The sequence below is a fragment of the Neospora caninum genome, chromosome IX (assembly GCF_000208865.1).
Source record: "Neospora caninum Liverpool complete genome, chromosome IX".
NCBI classification, from domain to species: domain Eukaryota; phylum Apicomplexa; class Conoidasida; order Eucoccidiorida; family Sarcocystidae; genus Neospora; species Neospora caninum.
The window spans coordinates 3,399,477-3,425,165 of NC_018390.1; the positions used below are offsets into that span (position 1 = coordinate 3,399,477).

Genomic DNA, 25,689 nt, shown 5'->3' on the forward strand with positions numbered 1-25,689 from the left:
TCCCAAGGATACATTAGATACTTCCTCACTGGTTTTGATACTGCGAGGAAAGAAGCAGTGTCCAACGAGTCCTGGAGATTTCGCCACGACGTCCCACAGAGCCCGGCCGCCGTGACTGTGTATCGAGCAAAACTGACGCTGAGTCAACGCAGCGCGGTTACATACACAGCAGGCGCAACAGAATCTCGAGGAAGTTTCATTTCCCAAAGATTCATTTTGCTGCAAACGTGTTGGGGTTCTGCCTTTGGCGAGGAACGCTACAGGATCTTCTAGTGTAATCGCCAGAGATGCCCACGTCCGAAATAGAAGGTGGCAGAAAAAAGAGAGACAGGAGCGAACGAGATCAAGTTGGAATGCCTCTTTTTCGCTGGCAAATGGAGGCACTGAGGGCCAGAAGCTCGGATTGGTCCGGTTTCCCGACGCATAATTTTGCTCTGCTGCCTGCCTCCCATGGGTGAAGGCAGCAGGTTTAGGGACAGTGAGAATGCGACGAAGGATAGCGAAGAGAAATCGATCGACAGACACTGTGAAGCATCTGCGAATTACCTGTTGGATAGAGTTGTTTCGCGAGAAGATATGAAGAAGATTGCACACGGCAACATCATTCAAATCCCAGTTGATCAGAAACAAAACGTCGTGCCACCACTGAAGACGTGTTCCTCCGCGTCTCCCCGTTTGCTTTACGTGTAATGAACGACCGGAAGAGTCCTCTCGAATCAAAGAAGCGCAAGCAACGTCTCCCCTGCTAGAATGATCAGCATTCGTCTGCTGGAGGAGCTCCTGGCAAAGTTGCGAAGCCCTCTCCGGGGAGAGTACAAGTTTCTTATCTATACGTAGTTGCTGAGCCTCAGACAGTGGCAAGGCAGACTCATACGTTCCACTCTCCCCATAGGACGAACTCCTCACTCCTGCATTCCCTCCCGCCGAAGAAGGCAACCGCACAAGATAGGGATGAGATGCACCGTAACTGCTTACGCTCCTGCTTGCAGCATAATCAGCAAGTAGGTTCCCGTCAGAGTCCGAACGCAGGGCGATCGTAGCCTCCCGCTGGAGCAAGTCCAGAGCCGCGCAGAATATCTGCCGAAATTTGAAAGGTGTAGATTTCCGGACATTTCCACAGCAGCAGCAACAGCAGCAAGTGCCTATGAGAGTCGTCGCCTGACTGCCGGCAGCATGCTGAAGAGTACTGCTAACCAAGTCGTGACACGCCAGCAGCCCCATGACACAGAAGCGCAAGCAGGCAAATCAGGAGAGATAATAGGGAAGAGAATCCCGAAAAGTGGAGAGGGCCAGTGACAAAATAGTTTTGTGAGGACGCGCGCTTCACTAGCGGAGAACAAACAGAAACGGAGACGGAAAACCGAGAATCATACGGGAAGCGCGGGTAGGGGGCCATGTGCCGCTTATGTGGCACCACACGATCTTAGCCGGAAGAAGAAAGTGATAAAAATACAAGAGATGAACACGAATAGACCAAGGGAAAGCACTTTTTTAAAAGTGGCTTTCCTGCTTGTACATGTATAATGCGTACATGTGACAGCGTTTCGAAACATCCAACTTTCAACGCACAGCCAAAGATGCGTTGAAGAGGACCGATCGGCCGATGGAGAGACTTCTTCCTCTGGATTAAAGGCGCATGCTGTTTGTCGCTGTTCGACTCATTGGACTTCCGTTTTCCATCTCTCGCTGACTCTGGTAACGGTGACGGCGCCTGGAATACCAAACTAATTGCCACATTCGGACTCGCGAGCGTTTTGCTCAACACCTGGCTATCCAGAATAAACATTCTTCGAGTCTTCACTTCCGCAACTTGACTCTGCGAGCCCAAGAAGAATCCTGAAACAGACCTTCTTTGCGGACACGTCATTCGTCATTGACGTACGAATCCGCGTGGACCGTTACAAGGACAGATGCAGTCAATCGGGATGCGCAGATAACTGAACTGAGCTCGCAGCCCTTGTTAGCCACACTCTCTGACATTATGATGAAGGAAGGCCTCCACACATGCTGGTTGTAAAAGGCACACCAAAACAGTAAACTTCCACTATGTCTATAGCTGCACATCGAAGCACGGTCTTCCGCCGTCTTCGAAAAGTTCGCTTCGTAGATGCCAAATAGGAAGCAAGAACAATTGGTACACGGGGAACAACCTTTTCACGGGGGAACACAGGTGAAGAAACAACCCATTCGGCGAGCTTCGTGTAGCAAATCAAAGAATGAGTAGCTTGGGTGTTCGACGGTGTCCGTATTGGTTGACTGCCACTGCTTTTCACTCTGTTGTCTGAGAGATGCAACTTTACTTGGACCTTCGTATGCTCGTCGCTGGCGATTATACGAGGGAAATGAAACGGGAGAAACAGGGAAAGGGAAAACAAGACTAGCGAGACCGTGAGCAAAGTCGCGTGTGCCTCGGTCCTGGTGTGCCCGCGGGGAACACTCCGTTCACAAAGGCAAGAGACTACACGAATCGGTTTCTCACTGTTACATTCTCTATGGGGATTTCCAAGCGTACCGTTCTACGTCCCTGAGCTGCACAGAAAACGCTTATCTGCAGCAGCCGAGTTTCAACTTCCGACGGCTCGGGAGATATTTATAGGAGTCTGTCTCGCTTTGTGTGTATGCCCATTATTTTAAGTGAGTCGCTCATGCGTAGAGCACTGCCCGTGTGGACGGTCCACGGTGAAGGCAGATGGACGGTTTTCTGCGTTTTCCTTGTTTGAACGCCAGAACCCCAACCAAAAAGTAAATGACTCCAACTGCTCGAAACGTGTAGTTACGGTTTGTGGTACTGCTTGACCAGTAATCTAATCGAAACTTGCCATAACGCCGGGCAACTTGAACGAAGGCGTCGCCAATGAACAAACATTACGAAAGGGCACTCTGGTGCGGAACGCGTTCCGATTTATTTCCGGTCAGGGTAACAGAGGCCCCTTCGAAGCTCAGCGCGACGTGTCACTGCAGAAGTCTAGACGGACCGTGGCTTTTTTCGCGTCACTTGAGTTGGGATTGAATTTACTCGCCTCTTGCCTACCTGGTGTAACTTCTGCACTAACCACGACATACATGCTGTTTCGAAAGTTGCTCTGGATGCAGCTAGACGCCGCGCGCCGACGAGAGAGCAAACAAAACAGGAAACCGCTGTCTGGGTGGACACAGAACACTGTTGAGCTCCCACTCCCGCTGATCCACCGTCTCAACTGATGCTTTGCCGCCAACACTTCTTGCTCCTATCCCAAAATAAAAGATTCAGAAAGGTTTCTCAGTGTGGGCCACGCAGAGAAAGTCAAAATACGAATTTTCCTTCGTGTACGCTGCATGAGCCTCCCGGCCACACACTGTTGAATATACGGTACGGAGATTTACCAAAAGAGCTATCTGCATAAAAACAAAGAACGTACAAACCTAATATCGGCGGGAGATGAAAAGATGCATTGAAAACGTGGCATGCAACTCTAGTTTCGTTGGGCACACAATGAGCTGACATTCTTTACTTTTTGTGCAAGTCCAGGCAGAAGCGCTCGGGTCCACGACCGCTAAAGTGTGCATTCTACGCGAGATCGACTCACCACAGACGTTTTGAAGACACACTTTATACAAAAGGAGGGAAGTAAACTTCTTTTTCTGGCGACCGGTTCCTACATGGGTTCCTGCGGTGTCGCGACCTGTGCAGCCGAGCAGACTGTCTAAGGGTGGGCTTCACAAAGGTCAAAACCTGGAGACTGCCATGCGCATCAAAGGAGCAGAAATGGCCTCCACATCACCGCTTCAGAAAACTCTTTATTGCGCAGAAAGCGAAAAAACCAACTCGCCTGGTTGTAACATGTTACCATCCTGTCAAACACAACAGGTGGTAGTTTCTATGAGGAGCGGACTCGTGGAACTGGAACGGCGGCTTCTGTCTAGCCTCGTTTCTCGCCACGCCCGTGTGGGAATTTCGCAACTGAATCGTCAAGGCTGTGGACAAAGCGTGTATCCTTGTCCTGCTAAAGACGGGACAACTCGGACGGAATGTCGCGAACGCGGCTCCGCGGAAAATGCGCACTTTCCCCGTCTTACCTTTTTGTACAACCTGCCGGACTGCAGCACACAACACGGCCGCCCGTGCATGCATGTCGTGTTGATGAGAAAAGGAATGGAACCCGACAGACTTTGTCGGGTGCGGTGGACAGCTGAGCCATCGTTCGCACTGTTCACTTCGTATCTGTCCCTTCGAGTGTCTCCGCGTCCCTTTCTTCCTCTTTCCGTTTTCACCGTCCTAGGACAAGTTGCAGGGGCTAGAAAGAGCGTTTGTTTCGCCCTGTTTTCGCGCCGTAGACCCATACACCGAAAGAACCCCTTCCTTCGTTTGTGGCGGTCCCCGCGCTCACCTGCTGTTCAGGTGCTGTTGTCTCTCTGGTTCCTCGCTGCATTCTCGTGTTCAGCCTCTCGTTTTCACTGCATTTCTCTCCCGGTGCCGATAACGGGACACGAAAATCATCTTTTTCTGCTTCGAGTCACGCGGATCTCCCGTCTCCCGTCTTCAGCCCTAAAACCGAAAAAGCGGGTCTCCTCTCGTGTGCAGAACATGGCGTTCTCGGTTCTTCGCGTCGCCCAGAACGGCGGCCTTTTGCGTCACTTAAATCCCTCCAAGGTCTCTCAGGTAAGTGAAACTCCAGCTGACGCGTGCGCCACAAAAATGAGAAAGTCGGCTCCCCTGCAACGTGCACAGTCTGTTCTGTAGAAAAGGCGAGCAGACCACCGGCGTGCATGGTGATCCCTCCACACTTTTTTTACCTGCCGTTGCCCGGGATAGGTTTCCGTAGCTTATCCTGACGGAGTTTCTAACTCGGGTGTGCTGTGTCATTGCTCTCTACAGCGCTGGTCGTCCACGGCGCGCGTGTTCGTCGACAAGAACACCAGAGTCATCTGCCAAGGACTCACGGGCAAACAGGTAGGCCTCAGAAATCACCGTGATATCTGCGAAACAGAACATGTGTAAGGATCTTGAGTAACGAAGAAGCGGCTGCGTGCTTTGAGCCGAAGGGGAACGAGGAGGGATCTACGGCGTGCCCACGAGTTTCCGAAGCACTGCAGCTTCATTGTTCCTGCGCATGGCCGTTCTCTCTCTCTGTCGCACGCTGCAAATGCCTCTCGTAGGTGTACGTCTACATCCGAGAACACCTCTCTCTTCCTTCCCGCCTTCATGAGCGTGTCGTATAGAAACGGCCCGCGAAGAAGTGTTGCAGACGCCCACGAGTCTCGGGCTGCGAGCAGATGTGATGCACTCGCCAGCACTGCACCAAAGAAAGAGCGAACGTGTGCTGGATCCTTGTCGTTTCTTTTCTTGTAGGGATCCTTCCACACAGAACAATGCCTCGCGTACGGAACGCAGTTTGTTGGCGGCGTCAACCCCTCGAAGAAAGGCTCCACGTGGCAGTCCAGCGACGGGAAATTCTCCCTACCTGTCTTCGGCAGTGTGAAGGAGGTAAGTTCTTGCGTCTGTTCATGCTCTTGCATCGTTCGAATGAAGGCCTTCAACGCCGTGGTGAAAACTTCCGCGTGTCGGTGTGTGTGTGTGTGTCTATACCGAGGAGACCTAGGATCCTGACTTTGACAACTCTGAATCCGCCTGGACCGAAGAGACGTGTTGACTAAAAACCACCAATTTATGGTTTAGGCTCCTTCACCTTTGCACTCCAAATAAATACAGGCGTCACTGTAGCGGTGCGATAGAACCTCGGGACTGACGCGTAGAAGAAGTCTTTTTCATTTCTTCAGGGGCTCAAATACAAACTTCGTTGTAGTGTTTCATGCTCTGAGTGGGTCCATCTAGAAAAATGAAAATGGAGGAAGAAGAAATGGAGTCGAATCGATCAAAACACAAGATTTATCCACAGTCACACGACCTGAACGCCATATATAACCATGCTTACCTCCAGGCTCAGCAGACAGCGCCCCTTCACGCAAATCGATGCAGGCGCCTGCGGGTCGGGGGGCAACGGCCGCATTTGTGATATCTTTTGTGGATGTTCTCGACAGTTTTTATGACATATTCTCATTTAAAAACAAGACATAGATGATCCAGTGTGTAGTGTGCTCGGCTGCTGCAGGCGAAGGAAGCGACAGGATGCGACGCCTCCATGATTTTTGTGCCGCCACCCTTCGCTGCGAAAGCCATCATGGACTGCATTGCTGAGGAGATTCCTCTTGCCGTGTGCATCACCGAAGGCATTCCTCAGCAAGACATGGTCCGAGTCAAACAGGCGCTGCTGTCCCAGACCAAAACACGCCTGATTGGTCCCAACTGCCCAGGCATTATCAAACCGGGTGAATGCAAAATCGGTATCATGCCTGGCTACATCCACTCAAAGGGCAAAATCGGTGAGTGCTGGCGACAACAGCGAGACCTCTGTGGCACGCGCGTTCCTCCTGAGGCAGAAATCCGACAAAGGACTGCGGGCCGTGTGGACCGATATCCGTGCATCATCGTGCATGCACTGCATGCTGGCACACGCGTCTCTACCGGCTATATCCGTTCGACTCGTCTGCTTTCTCTGCGCTACAAGCTCGGATTCCGTGTATTCAGATGCCGTCCTGTCTCCACATGCATCCGTGCAGGCATGTGGCTGTGCGGAGTTGGCCCCACTACGATGTGTGCGTTTTCATATTTCCCCGTTATGGACGTGTGTGTGGCACTAACGTTTCCACATATATGCGCGTACAACGTCTTCTGCGTGGTCTCGTTTTGGACCAACGCCCGCCGTTCACCGATCCACCCATGCCGCACGGTCTATCGTGACTCCCTTTCCATTTTGAGAGGAGGTACATGCGCCGCTTTTCCGGCACATGCGTGACGCGTGCAGCAGCAGCCTCTAATGATGAGTCGATTACGACTGCCATGCTAATTTGGATTGGGCAGAGATGTGGTGACCGTGCGTCGGCACACTCTTGGCTCAATGAAAAGAAAACGTACGCCCTCGTTCCAAGGCCTTTCTGATTGAGGCTGCTGAACGCTTGCGCGGGATGTCTCGGGAGGAAGCAGGCTTCCACAGAGGACCGTTTCGCTTGCCAGTCTTTTCAATGTTCCCGTTGAAACACTTTTGTTTTGTACGCGGGTCGCGTCCAAAGGGAATTTTTGGTGCACGTGAAAATTTGGAAATGAATTCCGCCCTTTGGATGGCGTCTGTGGTACCCACAGGTGTGGTCAGCCGAAGTGGGACTTTGACGTACGAAGCTGTAAATCAGACAACTCAGACGGGACTGGGCCAGTCTACTTGCGTCGGCATCGGTGGTGATCCGTTTAACGGCACAAACTTCATCGACTGTCTCGAGCGGTTCGTCAATGACCCAGAAACAAAAGGTGAGGAAACGGCAACGTCTCGCTCCTCCCCGTCTTGGGTTGCACTTGGGAGGGCAGTCGCTCGCGGAGGCGATGTCTCCTTTGCGAAGCGGACGTAATTTGTAGCCAAGCTGGTCGCTGCTCTACACGGAAAAGGCTTTGATCGACACAGGGTCTGTAGCGGCTGCGAAGAATGACGCAACCTCGATGTCTCCACGCGCTTAATTCACGCTTCTCTGGGCACTAAAGGGGACAGAGGCGTTGCTACACCAGGAATATTTTGGGTTAAAGATGACATTCCAGACTACATATTCGTGGACGCCATACGCAACTGCTCTTTTTTTGCAGGCATTGTGCTCATCGGAGAAATCGGAGGGTCGGCAGAAGAAGAAGCTGCGGCCTGGCTGAAAGGTGAGAACGACGCTATGGCTGAGGTAAAGCTTTGTGGAGACCCCGTGTTTTCCTGGTGCCAGCTTTTTTCCACGTCTTTCTCGCCTCGGAAATTCTGTTCGTGTTTACAGAGCACAACAAGGAGCAGAAGCCCGTCGTGAGCTTCATCGCAGGACTGACGGCACCACCCGGCAGGCGGATGGGTCATGCAGGAGCCATCGTGAGCGGTGGCAAAGGAACAGCCGAAGGAAAGATTGCTGCTTTGGAGGATGCAGGGGTTCATGTCGTCAGAAATCCGGCTGCCATGGGGCAGAAGATGTTGGAAGTTATGCAAGCGGCTGGGCTTCATTAGCAACCTCAAGTGCTTTTGTACGTCGGAGTGTGTCTCCATAAAGGCCTGCGCGTTCACACGGATCTTGGCGTCTTTTCTTTTGACAATGCTACTCCAGCGTGCTGGTGTGTCCTCTCGGTTCTACGCTCTGAAGCCGATGTTGTTACCGAAGCAAAACGGTCATAAGTATGTTGTCTTGTAAAAATAAGTTTTGTACAAGGCCTGACCGCACTGGTTGCCCGCCCGCGTTTCCCCCCACACGTGGGGAGACTGCATGGTCGTTCAATAGTGGCCTCTGAGACTCGACAGCGGTGGAACTCGGCGAGGGTATCGCGTTGTTATTGCTTTCATGGATCCCGTCGAGCGAGTGTACTGACGTGCCCACCCTCTCCGAGCGGTTAACCTTGTGACGCGTCTCGAGAACCCAGCAAAACTTAAACATCCTCTCTAGGTGGTAGGATGCTTTTCCAAAGCTCTCCAGCTCGGCTGCTGTTCTGCCAAAGTGCCACTGAAGTGAACCCCCCGGTTGAAAGCTGGTGACTATAAAGCGGACAGCGTAAGCACTAACACATTTTACCACCTCCCACCCCTATGTTCACAGAGGCGACACCGGAGGGAGTGGAAGATAGGAAACTGTTTGTTTTGTTGGGAAGGAGGAGATCTCCACTGGCGAGGATTCATAAAGCCTCGCGTTACGCTGCAGCTCATCCAATAAGTCTTCAAAGGGTATGCGTGGCAACTGCAGGCGGTGTGATCTTGAGTCAGCCTTGCTGGTCTGAGTTGACGCAACTGCCCTAAAGAGCACCTGTGCAAAACAGTCGCAAAACACCGACAGGCAAATACATGACCTTGAGCATCACGTGGTTTCTTCAGTTAGGGCAACGGTAGTGCAGCCTCCCAGCGCAAACAACGTCTTACTTTCATGGCCCGATGAAACCGTTGCACCGGTGGGGACCGGAATGTCTCCGATTCAGCCGGCTCGTTAGGTTGCTCTTTCTTCTGGACGACGAGGGGGAAGAACTCCCTGACAACGATGGTCAGCTCCACGGAGGCGATCTTGTTGACCAGTGCACTGGCGCTGCACGACCCCGTGTTGTCCGCTTTGTCTTCGTCGTCCCCGCCTCTCTCCACAAGAAATCTATGGATACTCGCTTTCTTGCAGATGCGTTCTATGCTTTTCGCGATCGCGCACGCCTCAGTGTGACGCCATAATATATCTGAAGGAGCTATGTCGGGGCAGAGCTGTTGCACATACACCCGGTGTTTGAGAAAACAAGCCTCCGCCAGGTCACAACTTCCCGCCGGTCCCTGTAACCTGCATGAGTGGCACGACGTGCCCGACGACTCAGCATCACCCACTACCTGTTGACGTCCACAGTGCAGGTGATTTTCATCTTTAGATTGTCCTCCGCAGAATGCGGACGACCTTGTTGGGTAGCCAACCATCGTTCCGCACGAGTTGCAAAGAAGTTTATCTGAAACAGGAAGAAACACAAAAGTTCATTGACCACGCGCGATAAAAACGACTTCCGAAAGACATGAAACACTGGTCCGCTGTCATGCATTTCTTACCTCCGTTGATCCGCACAGCCACTTCATCGATGTCTAGGGGAGACAAGGCGATGTGATCAGTTCCGACGCATATTCTGGAGGTACACAACAAGACAACTTGCGCACGCCCCTGAGGAGAAACGTCCTATCATTTTCAGTCCGGCAATCTGAGTGCCTAGCGGTGTGTGACTTATCTAACCGGTTCGGCTTTGCAAGAAAATCCGCTTTTGTAACTGGCACTGGTGAACACTCTTCACAAGCCTGAAGGGAAAAAAAGGCAGACAATATCAGTTGGATTACGCGGGCAGTATCGAACTCGGGCTGACATGTCGCTAAAGTGGCAACGTAGCTTACCACGGTCTCGCTCATCTCTGTCCACAGCGTCGATGGCAGTGCGAGTACATCCGGACTTGAGAGGGTGGCCATGATCTCCTTGCAACTCCTGTGATGTTCCAGAAGACATGAGGACGCAATAATGTATAAAGTACCTTACAACCGATAGAAGCTTATGGAGAGTTCTATCCGTTCATATGCTTACTTGCACTGCAGCCGGAACGGCTTGACGGATCGCAAAAGCTTCACCTCATTCTGATCCGGAATCATCGTCAGCGGGCACAGGCGTACGGCGAGAGTTAGAGAAAGCTTGAGATAGAAACCTTGGCAAGCGCCATATCCTCCCCCAAGTTCAGAGAAAGAGATAACACGGAAACTAGAAATTGTTGTAGGCAACTGGAAAACAAAACGTGTCACGCAGCCATCCGCCTCTTCGCGATCGATGCTTGACCTGACCGGTGAATGATCCGGTTGCTGAATTGCTTGCCGGGGATCCTCTTTATTGAGCGCTGAGGCTCCCTGCTCGTCTTGTGTTTTGATGCTACATGCGCCGTCAACAGCACGGGCAAACTCATTCGGGTGGACGTAGAGTCCAAAGGTATGCCCGCCTGTGCATGGTATTTCTCTAAGGTAAACATGGGGCCGCTTGCCGTCCGACAAGCTATCATGTGAAGGTTCGCCCGGATTAGTTGCAGGCTTTTCTAAGCAGCCGTTTGAGCGCTCAGCTGGTAAAATCGCGTGCCCGGACTTCGTTAATGTCAGAGATGCAAACTCGTTAACGAAGTCCTTTGGAACTTCGTCGGTCTCTGAGCCTAGTTGACCGACGGGGGGCGCCCGCGCCTGGTTGGAAGGAATGAACGCAACTGCGTTAGCTCGGCGAACAAACGGGAAAAGCTCAATGACGCACGACATCAGTACGCCTAGTGAATTGAACTTCAATTCTAGGGAGGGCAAAGCGCAGGTTTTCTACACCGAAGACAAATCGGTTGTCGGAGCATGCGCATGTCGGTATACAGCGAAACGCCACTTCAATGGAGAACTACCCACAAGAAACATCTTCTGCATGTCCGCATAATTCGCCTTCGCGATTCGGGTATTTTAATGTGGGTGAACATCGCTTTGCTTGAAGCTGGGGTGCATCGTTAGAACAGGCTCGACGCCCTCGGGATTCTAGTTTCAGAAAAATTTACATGCAGACCCGCATGCAGTGTGCAAGACAACGGCGTACCTTTTCGATGTGAATCGTAACACCGCCCTCGGATGGTTTCTCAACGACTTGTTCCAGGACCTGTTGTACAAAACATAAGATGCATCCACTTAATACGAATAATCATCAAGCAACACCACCTACCTGACGTTCCTCTTCCTCAACTGTGGGTTCGCCTGATACTTCATTCCGCATGGCACCCTTGTGCAGGCAGAGGATTTGTTCGGACAGAGCCATCCACTGCAGCACCCCCTAAGCAACGATGTTTTTCCTTAAGCACGTAAACCGCCTTACCCATGCGTCTCTGCAACTCTCGTTGTCACAGCTGAAAATAAGATGAGATGCACCCAATATTGACCGGCATCTGCTGCGCTCCACGTTACCATAGGATCTCGGCATCCATTGACGCGGGTTTGATTGACAGACATGTGTTGTGGTATGGAACAATGTGTACTGGAGTCTCGATGGCGTCTGAATCGAAAACGATTCTTGCATAAATGCTGACAGCCGCTGTTAGTTGGCTGTGCTTCCTACCGAGAGCGATACGTGCTGTTTCCCTGTTGCCTCTAGGAGAAATTCAGCCAACATTTAAGCCAACTAAAGGGGAAAATATGGCCAACCTAAAAAGCTGAAGGCAGTCCTTTTTTAACACTGCAGTGACATGGCATCCTTGTGAAAAATCTGTGTGGTCAGTGACGCGGAACAAAATTCCTCGGTGACCTCGCGAGCAAGGTTCCCCTATCGTCGAGGGAATCGCTGCGCGTGTTCCGGCGCTGACGACCCACAGGGAGAGAGGGAAAAGCAAAAGGGACTTCATTTTCAAGAGCTTTCCTGTCGCTACTCCTCTCCCTTGACGACGTTATATGTACCGAACATCTGGTCAGCGTGCTGTCAGATCTGGTAGCAGTTGTCGGGTGTATGTACAGTTTCCGAATCGAGATGCTCCATGCCTGACTCTGGTTCAATTGACAGTTGTCGCCGATACCTCCTGGTTCTTTCTTCTAGTTAACTGGAAGGATGGTTAACCTCTGTTCGCACTGAATAACTCTAATCCCGCATCTGCCGGATGCGAGTTTGGTCCTGGCTCCGGAAGAACGCAAGAGGGAAGTCGTTTTCCCAAGAACTAACGCGATATCCTCTTTCCTAGTACCATCAGTGAACTGTTTTGGTCTGATCCTCCGGAAATGTTAAAAAATGTAGGATTTTAATAGTCTTTTGAAGCTAAATTTAACGTATAAGTTGATGTCGGAATGACAGGATTTGAACCTATGACAGATTTCCTGCTGCTACAACCCTTGAGAGAGGTGCATACAGAATACCCTAGCTGTGAGTTCAACGTGTCCCACCTTCCCAGACTATAATCGCTCACTCGCGTTATTTCCTGCGTGAATTATCTTGTTCTTTTCCCTCTCTACCGCCATTAAGTGCACAAAAGCATCACGAATCCATGAGCCTGTCTGAAGTTTCTCTGTGTGAACACTGGAAAATTTCGACACTTCGAAGTTGCACTCGCACAACACATGCTTTGATCTGCAACCATCGGGTGACGTACGCTTGCCCAGTTAATGCAGACGACTCCTTACTTGTGAAACCGTCTCAGTTTCGATGCTGAGGATAAGACTACTCACTAAGCTCGCCTCCGAAACGAAGGCTACTGTGCTGGGGACGAAAAAAAGGGGATAATTTCTCGTTCTTTGCAGCTGCGATTCATTGCAAACATACACCTCTTTTCGGCAGGACATATTTTGAAAACATGGCTCATCGGCTCGCTCCGGCGGCTTTTTCACGCTCGTAGCAACACCGAAACAAAAGGAATTGTAGGTACCGTTCGCCTATGCCTCTTGATAACGGGAGTGTTGTGCAGCTGCTGAGCCATTCTTTCGTTTTTGCAATTTGCCGATAGAATTTTCGGGTTAGACAGCTCGTGTACGAATCGTACGGTTCTTTTCTTTCTGGTTGGAAGAAAACTCTGGCCGCTTGTGAGTGTCCAGGATGCTGACGCTCCAGTTCTGGCTGGACGGAACCCGAGAATATCCCATCGTTTCTAGCCACGCACGGTGTTACAGCCATTTAGTTTCCATGCTCACGTCCCGTGTCAGCTGCCGTATCAGTCTCAGTAGTGAGGAGGCCTTTGTACGCGATCATGCCTTGCCGAGAAGCCAAAGCAGTAATGTTCAAGAATCTTTGCATCCACACACGGCACACAGAACTAGACCGAGCGATCAACGAACGATTTGGTCATACTGCCTTCGGAAGACTAACTTGAGTGTCTTCCGGTGAACACTTTGCACTTTGTGACATGCCAGCTTCTACTATTCACCATCGGCGTCACAGTGAAACTCACCGCCTTCCGCGAGGCCCCCTCACGTGCCCATCTGCAACAGGCTGTTCTTACCACTTGCCACTGTTAGCTCAAAGTGAGCCAGCCGTGTCGCTGAGCTCTGAAACCGTAAACGATTGATTGCGGGTTTCAGCGATTGACAATGTTTGAGAGACGCAACCAACAGTTTTCTTAACGGCGTGGTCAGAGCGAACGTTTGTGGCCTGTCGAAAACCGACACGTCCTCGTCAGAAAATTTTTCGAGTGGAAAGCAAATAATCAGCTGACGATATTGACGCACCAAGCTCCACCTCTCATAGGCACCTAGTTGTCTAGTCTTTCCCTGTTCACGGAGATTCGTGGAAGACTCTGGATGACAAAACGGCTTTTCTGCTGCTATCATACTGTTGTTCCTGATTCGGCGCCTCCCGCATCACAGCCCATACATCGGCGTTTACCCAAAGGAACCAAACACGTGAACATGCAGCGAACAAATGGCGAACGCGTACGCCTTCTGTATTTTCTTTATAACTGTCAGACCCACAGCAGGAAAACCCTTCCATTTTCTACGTTCAGTCCTCTTCATTTTCTATCCCACGTTACAACAATCTGCGAGCCTCTCCATGGCTGTTATATCCCGACAGACTGCGCGTCCAGAAAATGCCGTTGCTGCAGTGGTTGGAGGTGGTCTCAACACCCATCAGATTCCGCTCTCATCGCCCTGCACGTGACGTCTTCCCCCTTCCTGTGCTGATCCGACTCGAAGATCCCAATCCGGAAAGGCTATTCTCTCCACTTCCATAATCGGAATTATCTTCAGCTGGATTGAAAGCAGACAGATGAGAGATCACCGATTCTCGAGCATTGAAGGATCCGCTGCTCCCTGCTTCACCGCTCTTCCTGAACATGGTTCCTCTAATTTTTCCTTCGTCGTCTTCACGGCGTCGGTATACAGATGTAGAGGAAAAAGGTGACTCTCCTTCTTTCCGGTTCCTATTTGTTTCACTACGGAGCGAGTCAAGAAAGGGGGACCTAGCCTCCTTGTCGTCTTCGGCCTCTGTGAGAGGGATTGACCTTCGCGGCGCACAAGCTGCTGCAAGACGGTCCTTCCACGCCTGTCGACTTCGAGGGCTCTGCAACTCATGCCTTAACGGCTGCGAGTTCCCTCTTTCTTCTGTCTCTTGTTCTGTGCTTCCCGTACGCGACAGAACACTCCTCTCCTTTCCCAAGACTCCACTTGGCGACATCACCGGAGTCCTTGACAGCGTTTCTCGACCAGAAAAACCATCACCTTTTCCGGAAAGAAAAGACCCACTGTCGTCTCTGTCCCCTCTGCCTCTCTTCGCTGGCCCCCCTGTTCCCTCCCTTCTGTATACTGTCTCTTTCGCTCGTGTCTGAGTGGAGAGGCTCGCCGAGCTACCACCTGCCACGGACACTTCTCTATGCTCTTCATCTCTGCGTCGTTCTTCGTCTTCCCTGCTCCTCTCTACAGACGACCTGGAACGTTCTTCCCGTAGAGTGGCGCTTGCAGAAATTCTGGAAGACACTGGGTGTGCGAGGCTGCAAGAAGAAAAGAACGAAGACGACGCCGTTCTCTCTTCTCGATCCATCAACACGTTTCTCTGTGTCTCCTCGTGCCCCGCAGTTCCCACAGCTGTACCACGTCTTGGGGACGACGCCTCGCCGTCACCTTGTGGAGCCTCCTGGCTCCTCTCAACACGGCTGCGGTCGAAGGTCCCGGTCGAGAGGCCGTTCAGCGACAGAGGCGACACACAGAAGGAGCTCCGCGAAGAGACAGAAGGAGACACACGAGCTTGCTTTCCTTCTTCTCTCTCAGTGCGCGACGCTGTGACTGGCGGCAAGCTCGGACCAAGAGAAGAGAACTGACGGCCAGCGGAGGGAGCGGACGACTTCTCTTCGGATGAGAAGGAAGACACCCCAGGACACTGAGTCTCACTGCTGGGATTCGTTCTCTTGGCATCGTCATCTTCTCCCTCCCCCATCGAAGACGCCTGTTGCTTCAAAAACGACGAAAAACGGAAAGTATAGGGCGAATATACAGAGGAGGACGAATGTCCGGGTGTTTTATCAGGAGAGTCGCGAACAGGAGAGGAAGAAGGAAAAGGATGTGACAGGGCGCTGGTGCTGCAACTCTGTCGACTTGCCGCCAGGTGCGAGACTCGGGGGAAAGTTTCGCGTGCAAAGATGGCCGCTGAAAAAAACAGAAGCAACAACGGAAAGAAACTGAAGGACGAAGCACAAATGCCCCTGGGCCGGCAGCATGTCCAGCGGGAAGTTTTAAGATAGTGCCTGCTGGAACGAAGACAAAAAATTATGGCTAAGAAGTACCGTGCAGCAAACAGGTCAAGCGCACCGGGAAAGAAACTGCAGGAAAGCAGCCAATCGAAAAACTGGGGCACAAGATAGCTCCAATCTCTGTAGTCCCCTGCGTGTGTCTTTCTATGTCTCCCTTTGTTTGCATTCCGCAACCTCGTTTTCTGAGGGCGGCATCCTCCTCACTACCACTCGACTATTAAAAAGCCCGTGCTCGGACGTCCTTGCATGCTGTGCAGGGCCCTCTGGTTTTTCTTCAGTCTCAGACTTGGAAATCTGTACGGGTTCGCTTGCTCTCCGATCTACCCTTCTCGTTTCGTTTTGCTCCGAACTCACGTTTGCTAGACTGGATGGTATTCTGGAAGACTAACTCGTCCTCGGCCTCGCCCGCTTCTTTGTTCTTTCTGCCATCTTGGCTTCCTTCGCATTCCTCCATTCTCCACCGTGAACGGTTTTCATTACGGTTATCACTGGTATTTCCGTTATCCCTCGTCGGTACTCGGCTTGAGCCGGACCAGACTTTCTCTTCCGCCGTTCCTTCCCTCTCTCGTACCCCCTCTGTCCCCTCTCTGCTGTCTCCAACTCTTCCCTTCCCACGAGAGACCGAAGATACACTTGCTTCTCCGTCTAGGAAAGGTGTGTAGTGTAAATGCGACGAGGCGTTCTGGTGCGCTGTCGCAGCGACGGACCCAGCGCGACGCGACATCCCCATTTTTTTTGCGTTGCCGCCTTTTTCTTCCCTTGCGTCCTCACCCTCTTCCACTCTTCCTGAAGACGCGACGGTCTGTCCCTCCGTCAGCCCTTTCCTGGAAGGAGAAGCCCCTGCAGGAGACGCGAGAGGGAAAGGAAGGTTCTTTTGCGGAAGACCGTCGCTGCGATCGGCACTGGAGAGAAGAGCGTGGACCGGGGGCTTTCGCGCCGAAGCTCCGATGCCACGAGTCGGTCGACGATCTGCTGAAGAGAAAAACATCCGAGACAAACACCCCAGCAAACAAGTGTGACGCATGATTCACTTTCTTTTCGATCGGCGCCACGTGTTGTCGCCCGTTCCCACTGTCCCGCGGTAAAATTACGCATGCAAACACCCATGCTCATGCTCTTGCATCTGTCCAAGGACCGTTCACGCTCTCAGATTCTCCCTTCTCCCGCTCCGTGTTGATACGGCACAGACGGCCATGGCTGACTGCGCCCCATTGCGCCGAGGGCGGCGCGTTTCACGCGGGACGATCGACGCGCATGCAACTCCTAACAGGGATACGTGCTTCCTCCGAAGCAGTCTGTGGCTGAGAAGAACGCACTTTCTTTGTCTTGCTCCTCGCCGCCGTCACGCCCCACCGAAGAAGCCCTTGTGGACGAGCCCGGAGGCGCAAAACTCTTTTGGCCTCCCCGGAGAGCTGGAAGAAGCCGAGACACTCCGTCGCGTTTCCCACTTAAATCCTTTCCGTCCTTCCCCGGTTTGTCCTGAAGAGACGCAGCGCTCGTCGCCCGTTCTCGTGTGAACGCCCCGGTGTCTTCGCCTTCGCACTCATCGACGCTTTCCGCGCAAACAGCCGCTCCAGGGCGTTTTCCAGTCCTCCCCGCTTCTCCGTTCGCCCGCTTCGCCTCTCCCTCCTTGCCTGCTTCTCCCTCTCTTCCCGCGCCGTTCCGGCCCCATTTCGAAAGGCCTCGGCTGGCTTGGTCAACGGGCGTCAGCGTCCGCCGCCCCGCCGCGGGTTTCGGCCCTCCAGCCAGGCCGGCGCCGACTCCCCGCGTCCGTCTTTCCGTGGAGAGCGAGCGTGTTCGAGAGTTCGAGGTTGCCTTCTTCCCCTCCCGGTCCTTCCCCAGTTCGCCCTCTCTCTGCTCAGTCGCCTCTCCGTTTCTCTCATTTCCACGCGACAGCGGTCGGGAGACACTCGGCGCCCTGCCAGTCGCGGCGCCGGAGACGGACACGCCCCTTCGGGTGTTCACAGACCCGCTTGCTTGTTTGACGCTCTTGTTTGCGAGTCCCTCTTCCTCCATGCGGACTTTGTGCACTTTTTCCTGCGTCTCCAGATCGCGCAGCCGAGTCGAGGCCTCTCTCTCTCTTCGGCCGACCTCCTGTTCTCGCTGGCTCAGCTTCCTTCTCCACGCTCCCACTTGCGCGTCGATTAGCTCCTTCTCTCTCTTGAAGCTCTCTTTCTCGGCTTCAAACGCGGCCCGTTCAATTTCAAGCGCGTCTTCAGCCTCGCGAAGACGCGCAAACTTCTCGTCGACTTCGGCAACTCGCAGCACCTGGTCTCGCAAGCTCTCCACCTTCTTCTCGATCTCTTCCCGCTCCTTCTTCAGAGCGGCCTCGACTTGTTTCTGGTGGGTCTGCGCCTCCTCCAGCTGCCGTCGCTGACGCGCCACTCCTTGTTTCTCCTTGCTCAGCTTCTGCTTCTCGTCTTGGACGCTCTGCTCGTCTTCTCGCACGCGTCGTTCTCTCTCGAACAGAGCCTCTTCCCGTTCGAGGTGACGCGACACATCTTGCTGGTGATGCAGTTTCTGCTGGTGCACTTCTTCTTCGAGGCTCCGCAGTTGATTGATCTGCTCTGCGTACGCCTCTTGCTGCCTTTCTTCAGACTGAAGGAGGCGCTGCCGCTCCTCCTCAATCATTTCCTCCTGCTGCGCCTTCTGCTCGCCCAACTCGCGCTCCGCCGCCTGGCACTGCGATCGAAAGTCAGCCAGGACTGCCTCCTGCTCCGCGCGAAACTGTTCTCGCTCCTTCCTCACGTCTTCCTCAAAGGCCTCTCTCTGCTGGGACAGCAGTCGTCGCCCCTGCTCAACTTTCTCTTCTTCTTCTCGCAGGCGCGACTCCACAGCCTCGCGCTCCGCCTGCCACCGCTCCTTCTCAGCGTCGATCTCCGCCTGAGACAGAGCGAAACAGGGCGAGGCCACAGCGACCGAAAGAAGATCGACAGAAGGGGAGCGCAGACGAAAGACGCGCGACAAAGACCCGGGATAGAGAAGCAACTCGACAAAAGACGCCCAGACAGCAGAAGGCGAGCAAAACACAAACCAACGAAGAGAGGAACGCAGAAAAGCTACGGTCGCGAACAGAGAAGAGGGACGGACAGGGAGTACGCGCGCTGGGCCAAAGACGGAATGGAGACACGGAAAAGTGCTTTCTGTTCGCTTGCTTCTTTTCGCGGCAGCGCCAAGCGTCATCAGCCGTATTTCCTGTTCGTGTTCTCCTCTCGTGCTCTGCCCTCTCCGAGTGCTGTCTTCCTCCTCCGTTTTTTTCGGCCCTCCCTTCACACAAGCGCATTCTTCTCCGCTGCTCCTTGCCCCCGAACACGGCTCGCTTACCTCTTTCTCCTTGAGGCGTTCTCTCTGAGCTTCAAGTCGCTGGGTTTCGCGGCCGTTCTCCTCTTCCAGTCTCTCTCTTTCTCTCTGCAGAGCCTCTCCGCTTCGGGCTCTTTCTTCTTGAAGCTTTTCTCTCTCAGCTGAAAGCATCGCACGCATCTGCTCTTGGTCTGCCAGCTGTCGCGCGATCCTTTCCTTCTCGTCCAGGAGTTCCTGCGTCAGTTTTTTCGTTTCCTCGGACCTCCGTTTCTCCTCTTCTTCGAGTTCCTTCTCTGTCTTGTGGATCCTTTCCTGCGCCGCCACGAGCTCAGCTTCTCCGCTGCTTCGCTCTTCCTCCCACTCCTTCTTCTTCTTGTCGAACTCTGCGTTGGCCGCCCGACGCTCTTCTCCCCACTTTGCTCGCTCTTCCTCTACGTACGCCTCGAAGTTCTTCCTGTCGTGCTCCAGCGCCTTCTTCTCCTCCGCGAGTCTCTTCTTCTCTTCGTCGAGCTGCGCCTCCACACGGCCCTTCTCGCGCGCAAAGTTCTTCTTCTCCTCCAAAAACGCATCCTGCAGCTGCTGCAGCTTCTTCTTTTCTCTCTCGTCCTCGCGCTTCCTCTCCGTCTCTTGCCTCCGCAACGCATGCGCCCTCGCATCCATCTCCGTCTCCTGTTCGTGGAGGAGTCGCGCCCGCCGATCCAGCTCTTCGTTTTTCTGCCTCCAGAGCGAGACGCGGTCCAGTTCTTTCTGCTCCTCTTCTTCCGCCTTCAGAGCCACAGCCTGCGTCCGCCGCTCCACCTCCATTTCCTCCCGGCGCAGCTCTTCCTCTTTGCTCTGCGCCTTGGCTTCGCGACGAGCCAGCTCTTCTTCCTTCTTCTTCAGGCGGCGTCTCTCGTCTTCGGTTGCAGAGATGCGCGCACCCAGTTCGGCCTTCTCCCGATCCAGAGAAAAACGGAGTTCCTCCAATTCAACGCGCTGCCTGTTCAAACTGTCTTGTTCTCTCTGCAGACACATCCAAAAACCTCAAGAAAAACAGGCATGGTCGACGAAAACCCACCCCGCAAACCGCTCCCGGACCATCCAAATGCGAGGCTCTCTGGCCCCAAGTCCACGCGCGAAAGAAACACGGTTGACCTTTCAGAGAGCTTGCGGACGCCTCGCTACGATCCAATGTGTAGACGTGAATCGAAGTACGGACACACACTCGAGGAGGTACGTAGACATCTCCACGCAGCCATACACACACACACACACAGACACATGTGTGCATGGCTTTGGAGAGCACACAGGTGACTTGCCTCCACACTTTCAATCTTGTCTTTGAGGCTAGTTGTGTCCCTGGCAACTTCCTTCTTCTTTTCGTCGAGTTCCTTTTTATCAGCCCGAATGCGGAGGCTGAACGCCTGGAGCTCGTCGCGTTTCTGCTGCGCAGTTTTTCGCCATTTCTCCTTCTTCTCGAGGAGTTCTTGGCGCTGTTTCTCGAACTGCTGCCATCTCGCTTCCATCGCTTCGCGCTCCGCCGTGACTTGCGCCCGCATTTCCCGCAGATGCTTTTCTTCCTCCATCACGCCTTCGCGCTGTCTCTGCACTTGGCTCTGAAGCAAGGCGACCTGTGCCTCTTGCTCCGCCAACAGGCGTCGCCGCTGCTGCTGCTGGTCTCGCTCCTCCTCGACGCGCCGCAGTTGCTGCTCGTAGTGCGCCTTCTGCCGAGACATGTACCGACTCGCCTACAGAGGAGACGGAGACAAAAAACGCGCAGCTAGGCACAGAGAAGAGCGCGCCGCCGCGACGCAGAACGAGACGCGGAAGCCGAAACCGAAACAACAGCAAGGCGCCCCCCAAAATGTGCGCACGCGTGGGAAGTCCCCGGAGGAAAGCGAAGAAAGAGGCACCGCACCGAAATGGCACACCAGACGGAATTGGAGACGACAACACGCGAGGTCTCCAGGGGCACTATGTCTGCCGTTCTTGACAACACCGCGGGTTGTGTTCCTCAGAAAGGAGCAGCGAAGAAAGGATCGTTCATGGCGCACACACGCGGGGTTGTGTTTTTTGTGTGCATTGCTAGACATTTCTTCCTCACATTGAGTCAAACACTCACATAAATACATGCATGCAAGTGGACACAGAGAAGCGCACAGGTTTCGCCTTCTCTCCTACCTGACAGACACAGACAGTGGATCCTTTGCCGCCTGCGTCGGGTTTCCCGGTCACGGCACTCGTCCCTGAGAAAAGCAGTCCTGGGTACGCCCCTCCGGCCGAGGGCTTCGCGAATCCCGCGTTTTCTATTCTGGCCGACAGCTGAGAGTTGCGACTGCTTCGCTGACTCAGTCCGCCCGTCTGCTCGTGCTCCAGGGAGGCACGCGGAGACCGTGCACCGGAGCCGCCTTCCTCTGCGGCAAGAGACGACGGCTGGTGTGTCGACAAATGGGGCGCGCGAGCGGACGCGCCTCCTAGGCTCTCGGCACCTCCGGTTGCCATCGCAAACCGCGCGAGGCTCGTCGCTCCCGAATCCACGCCGCTCTCAGCCAAGCCCAGAAGCCTCGCGTCTTTGCTCTCTCGGTTCTTCTCTTCTGCCTCTTCACGCGAGTCCAAGAACGTGTCTTGTCGGGCGCCGTCTCCGAGAGAAGAAGCCGAAGACGCGGACCCGGGCGTTGTCGACTTGTTCTTCTCGTACAGCTGAAAAAGGTCGTTTCGGTCGCCGCCTTCCTTCTGAAAAGATGCCTTCGCCACGTCGGACGGAATGTCTTTCGCGCGGCAGGAACTGGGAGAGACCGCCGACCCTGCGCCAGGAGCAGGCTGCGACAGAGACCGCAGGACCGGGCGGGTCGGGACTGTCGCTCTAAGAGTCGACGAGGAGCGCGAGAAAAGCACTTCTCGATCTCGCTTTTGCCGCACACCGCATCTCTCCACGCCGTCTTCTTCCCGCTGGAAGACCTCTTCTCCCACACGTTGGACCCGCGGAAGAGGAGGATGCAACCCTTGGGAGAGGCGCAAGAGCGCCGAGTTGCTCCGCACACGGCTGCCGTCACTTACCCGCCCGCCTCCAGGCATCTCTGTCGCGCCGACGCGGGCCGAGCGAAAACCGGAACCCTTCGTAGACTCGCACTCCCCGCTCTGTGTGTCTCCTTCGAGGCCCGCAGTCTTTGGACCTGCCGCAGGGAGACGCTCTTCGCGCTCTCGATCCGTCTCGTCCGCCGGCGTCGCAGGCAGAAAGCCTGATCTCCTGGAAACCGCGGAAGACTGCAGCAAGCTCAAGCCCCGTTCGGTGCTTCCCCGCGCCGCTCCGCGCCCAGACGGCGACTCACCGTCCCGCGACGACGCGAGAAGCTCTGATTTGTGTCCACTGTCTCCTAGGAATTTCGGACGGACAGAGGCCGCCAGGGCCCTGTCTGTCGATCCGTCACTTGTCGCGAACGAAGCGGGCGGCAGGAAGGGCGGACGGGAAGTTGCCAAAAGCTCGGGCCGCGAGGCGAGCGGCGAAGAGACTCCAGCTGCCGACTCGCGTTCCCGACGCGACGCCCCGAGACCAAAGTCGGAGAAGTGCGTCGGTTTGTCTCCCCTCCGAGGCGAAACGAGCGACTGGTCGCGTCCCGAACCAAGTGGAGAGAACAAGGTGTCGCCTCCGTCTGCTTCTCTCTCGGTTCCGTGGTGGCGTCTTGTCACCGCATGCAGAGTCTCGCCGTCTCGCCCTGTACTTCTCGCACCAGACAGACCCAGACTGCTTCCCCAGCGTCGCTCCACGGGTTCTCCCCTCGTCCCGTCCTCGCCGACGAGGTCTCCGCTCCGCCCACGTTCTGCAAACTGACTTGTCGACAGCCCCTCGCCTTCGCGTCGGCTCTCGTACAAGGAGCCCCGCGGAAAAGACGACCGCTCGGGAGCTGCGTCGCCGAGGCGAGCGTGCGGGTCTGCCGCAGCAGACTTCGGCGAGTCTCCGTTCACGAGAAAGGCGCGGTTCGTGAGATGTGTGTCGCCCACGCGCGCCCCGCTGGAGTCTCTCGCTGGTCCCCTTCTGTGGAGGCTGCGTTCACTGGAGTCTCCCAAGTCAAGTCTCCCGTCGGAAAGTCCCGAGTGGCGAGACGCACTTGGCGCCGCCTTCACGTTTTCTTCCGATTCGCGATGAGACACTGCGCCCTTTCCCCCTCCGTAGGACGTGTACACGAGGCGTTCACTGCGAAAGGATCCCCGCTCTGCAGGCACGTGGAGATTCCGGGACGACAGAAGTACTACGCCGTTCTGACTGGAGCTCTGAGACGAGCTCCGCAGCGGATCGGGCTGCTGCCTCGGCGACGAGGAAGCGGAGAGAAACGACGGTTTGTCGCGGCCGAAATCCTGCTCCCGCTCCTCAAGCCGACGCGACTGCTCTGTATAGACACCGCGGCCCGAGACTGGCGACGTCGCCTCGTGGGAAGTGCGGAGAAATGTTGGAACAGAAGAGGCCTGGGCTTTGCTCTCGTGGAGGCGACCCGTTGAAACCAAGTCACTGCCCCGTCGCCGGGTCGACAGAGCGAAAGACTCTAAACGCGTCCCGCCTTCGAAACGATCCCCCGACTGTCGCGCTCTGGCGCCTTCCCTCTCTGGTTCGTACAGACTCGTGAGAAATCGACTGCTCTTTTCCCCGGCCACGGCAGCCTCTGAGCCGTAGCTTCTGCTCTCGGCGCATGCGCGCATGCCGGTCAGTCTCTCGTTTCTTGACCGCTGCAGCAGAGAAGATGCCAAAACAGCAGCGCCTCCTTTGCTGTGAGAACCGCTTGCCACAGAACGCGCCAAGGAGCTCGGGCTGTTGTTGGCATCTGACAAGGTGTCCTTTTCTGCGTCTAAGCGGGGAAACGACGGAGTGCCTGCGCGCCCTGCTGTGGACCCCGCGTTCCCCTCTGCAGATGCGAAAGGCATTCTGTGCAAGAAACCAGAGTATCCCGCTCCACTGTCGTCGGCAGTTTTCGAGAACTGGAAAGAAGAGAACCGTTCCTCCTCATAGATGGATCGGGTCCTGAGAGACGCAGTCTGGGAATTCGATCGCGAAAGAGAGGGCGCGACGGCTCTCATCGTGGAGGCCCTTTCAGTGCTCAAAGGCCGAGTCTTGGAAAAGGAAGGAGAGCCCAGAGAGAGTGCTTCCGGCGCTTCGCCGTTCTCAGGAGAAACGAACGGATCAGTCGGAAGGCGAGAAGTCGGCCGCCTGGACCGAGAAAAATCGCTAGCTGTCGTCTCGGTCGACAACAGACGCGAGGCAGTCGACACAGCACTCGCCCCCGACTTGAAAAACCTCAGAGATCCCCCAGTTCCTTCGTCAGCCTGAGCAGACGCCATGTGCCAAAACGTTCAAGTACACGCGAAGCGCTGTTCACAACGGGGACAGAAAGCAGCGCGTGAACGAGCGAAGCCGCTCTCTAAAATCCTGTATGTAACTGAATTTATCAAAGAGACGGCGGGGAAGCAAGTCGAAAAGCACAGACCGCCAACCCCTAGAGGTCCGCATGGGTGCTTGGCGATCAGTTTGTCCAGGAATGTTACGAAAGACGTGCGTTTTCCCCGCGAACCAAAACGAAAAAGAAGGAAGAAACAGCCTGTTCCCTTCTCAGCTTGTAGGCACACACCGACTCGGGGCTCTGACAAGCTGAACCTGAAGACGTTGCCACCTGGGACACCCGAGAAAGAGGTAGCTGTGTTACCCGCTGCTCCACGCGCAGGGGGGAAAGGACACGATAAATGATACGCTGGCACAGCGTTCTCTGAAGAGGGAAGAATTGCGCGGGAAGAGAAAAAGAAATAACGGCGTCCACCGTTTTCTGCCTGAAAATGTGCGACTTGTGGTGTCGAGACACCTGGAGGAGGGTGGGCGCGTTGTGCCCGAAAACAAGCAGCCAAAGTCCGTGCGGTGAGGACAAAACATCCAACGAGTACCGCCCAAGAGCCCTCCTTCTTTGCTGTTCTTGGAATCTAAAAAGCGAACACGGAGCTGATAGATTTAGTCACATCGTTCTGTCACTCAACCGAGCCCGGTTCTGCCCCCCGTGGGCAGTGTCCGTGTCGCCAAGTCTGCCAGCCTACACAAGAAGACACACACATGCTCCTTCGCTTTCTCCGAGAGCGAATTTCACCTTCAGAGCTACCAGGGACTACCGCATAGTAGAAACAGAGGTATAGGCTACTGAGAAGCTGCTAAAAAGGAAAGGGTAGAAATTTGCAAGACGCACGCTGAAGTAAGCGGTCCCCTCTGTTTCCGCGGCAGAGTGAAAATGCAGAGGGGAGGAAATAGGGGGTGGTTAGCAAGGGTTGGAGGTTGCGGTGGACAAAGCAGGGAGACCATTCACCTGCAGTGACGGGAAAACGTTTTTCTGGAGAAAATATATCGCACGGGACAAAAATGAAACAGTCCGTCGCAACGTTACACCACACAACGGACTGCGTGGTGGAAAGCCGGCGTATAGGAGAGGTGTTCTGCCCGCTCCACTGTTTCTCGTGCGCGTTTCTCTCTCTGCTGCTCACCTCTTTCGGAGGAGAATCCAACACACACACAGATGACCACACTGGGACGATCTCTGTAGAGAGAGACTTTCTTAGAAAGAAATCCTTATTCAAGAGGTTTGTCACAGGAAGCCGATCGCATTGCACGTGGTAGTGTT

At 54.4% G+C, this 25,689-nt stretch overlaps 3 protein-coding genes across 3 annotated transcripts; 1 reads left to right on the forward strand and 2 right to left on the reverse strand.

Annotated features, from left to right (window-relative positions):
* Positions 1-4,564: 4,564 nt before the first annotated feature.
* Positions 4,565-8,060, forward strand: NCLIV_042590 (2-oxoglutarate dehydrogenase E1 component,related; the record flags this gene model as incomplete). The annotated part of the gene is made up of 8 exons (XM_003881176.1): positions 4,565-4,639; positions 4,856-4,930; positions 5,330-5,464; positions 6,090-6,360; positions 6,849-6,948; positions 7,194-7,339; positions 7,667-7,729; positions 7,840-8,060. The coding sequence occupies 8 exons, from the start codon at positions 4,565-4,567 to the stop codon at positions 8,058-8,060; spliced, it is 1,086 nt and encodes a 361-aa protein (XP_003881225.1).
* A 2,961-nt stretch (positions 8,061-11,021) lies between these two features.
* On the reverse strand, positions 11,022-11,947 carry NCLIV_042600 (conserved hypothetical protein; the record flags this gene model as incomplete). Its single annotated transcript, XM_003881177.1, has 7 exons — positions 11,022-11,093; positions 11,152-11,211; positions 11,275-11,370; positions 11,425-11,455; positions 11,514-11,601; positions 11,665-11,696; positions 11,751-11,947. The coding sequence occupies 7 exons, from the start codon at positions 11,945-11,947 to the stop codon at positions 11,022-11,024; spliced, it is 576 nt and encodes a 191-aa protein (XP_003881226.1).
* Positions 11,948-14,163: 2,216 nt separating this feature from the next.
* NCLIV_042610 (conserved hypothetical protein) lies at positions 14,164-24,373 on the reverse strand (the record flags this gene model as incomplete). The annotated part of the gene is made up of 6 exons (XM_003881178.1): positions 14,164-15,694; positions 16,474-16,738; positions 17,083-18,649; positions 19,091-20,068; positions 20,371-20,793; positions 21,227-24,373. 6 exons carry the CDS (start codon positions 24,371-24,373, stop codon positions 14,164-14,166), a joined length of 7,911 nt encoding a protein of 2,636 aa, XP_003881227.1.
* Positions 24,374-25,689: the final 1,316 nt, after the last annotated feature.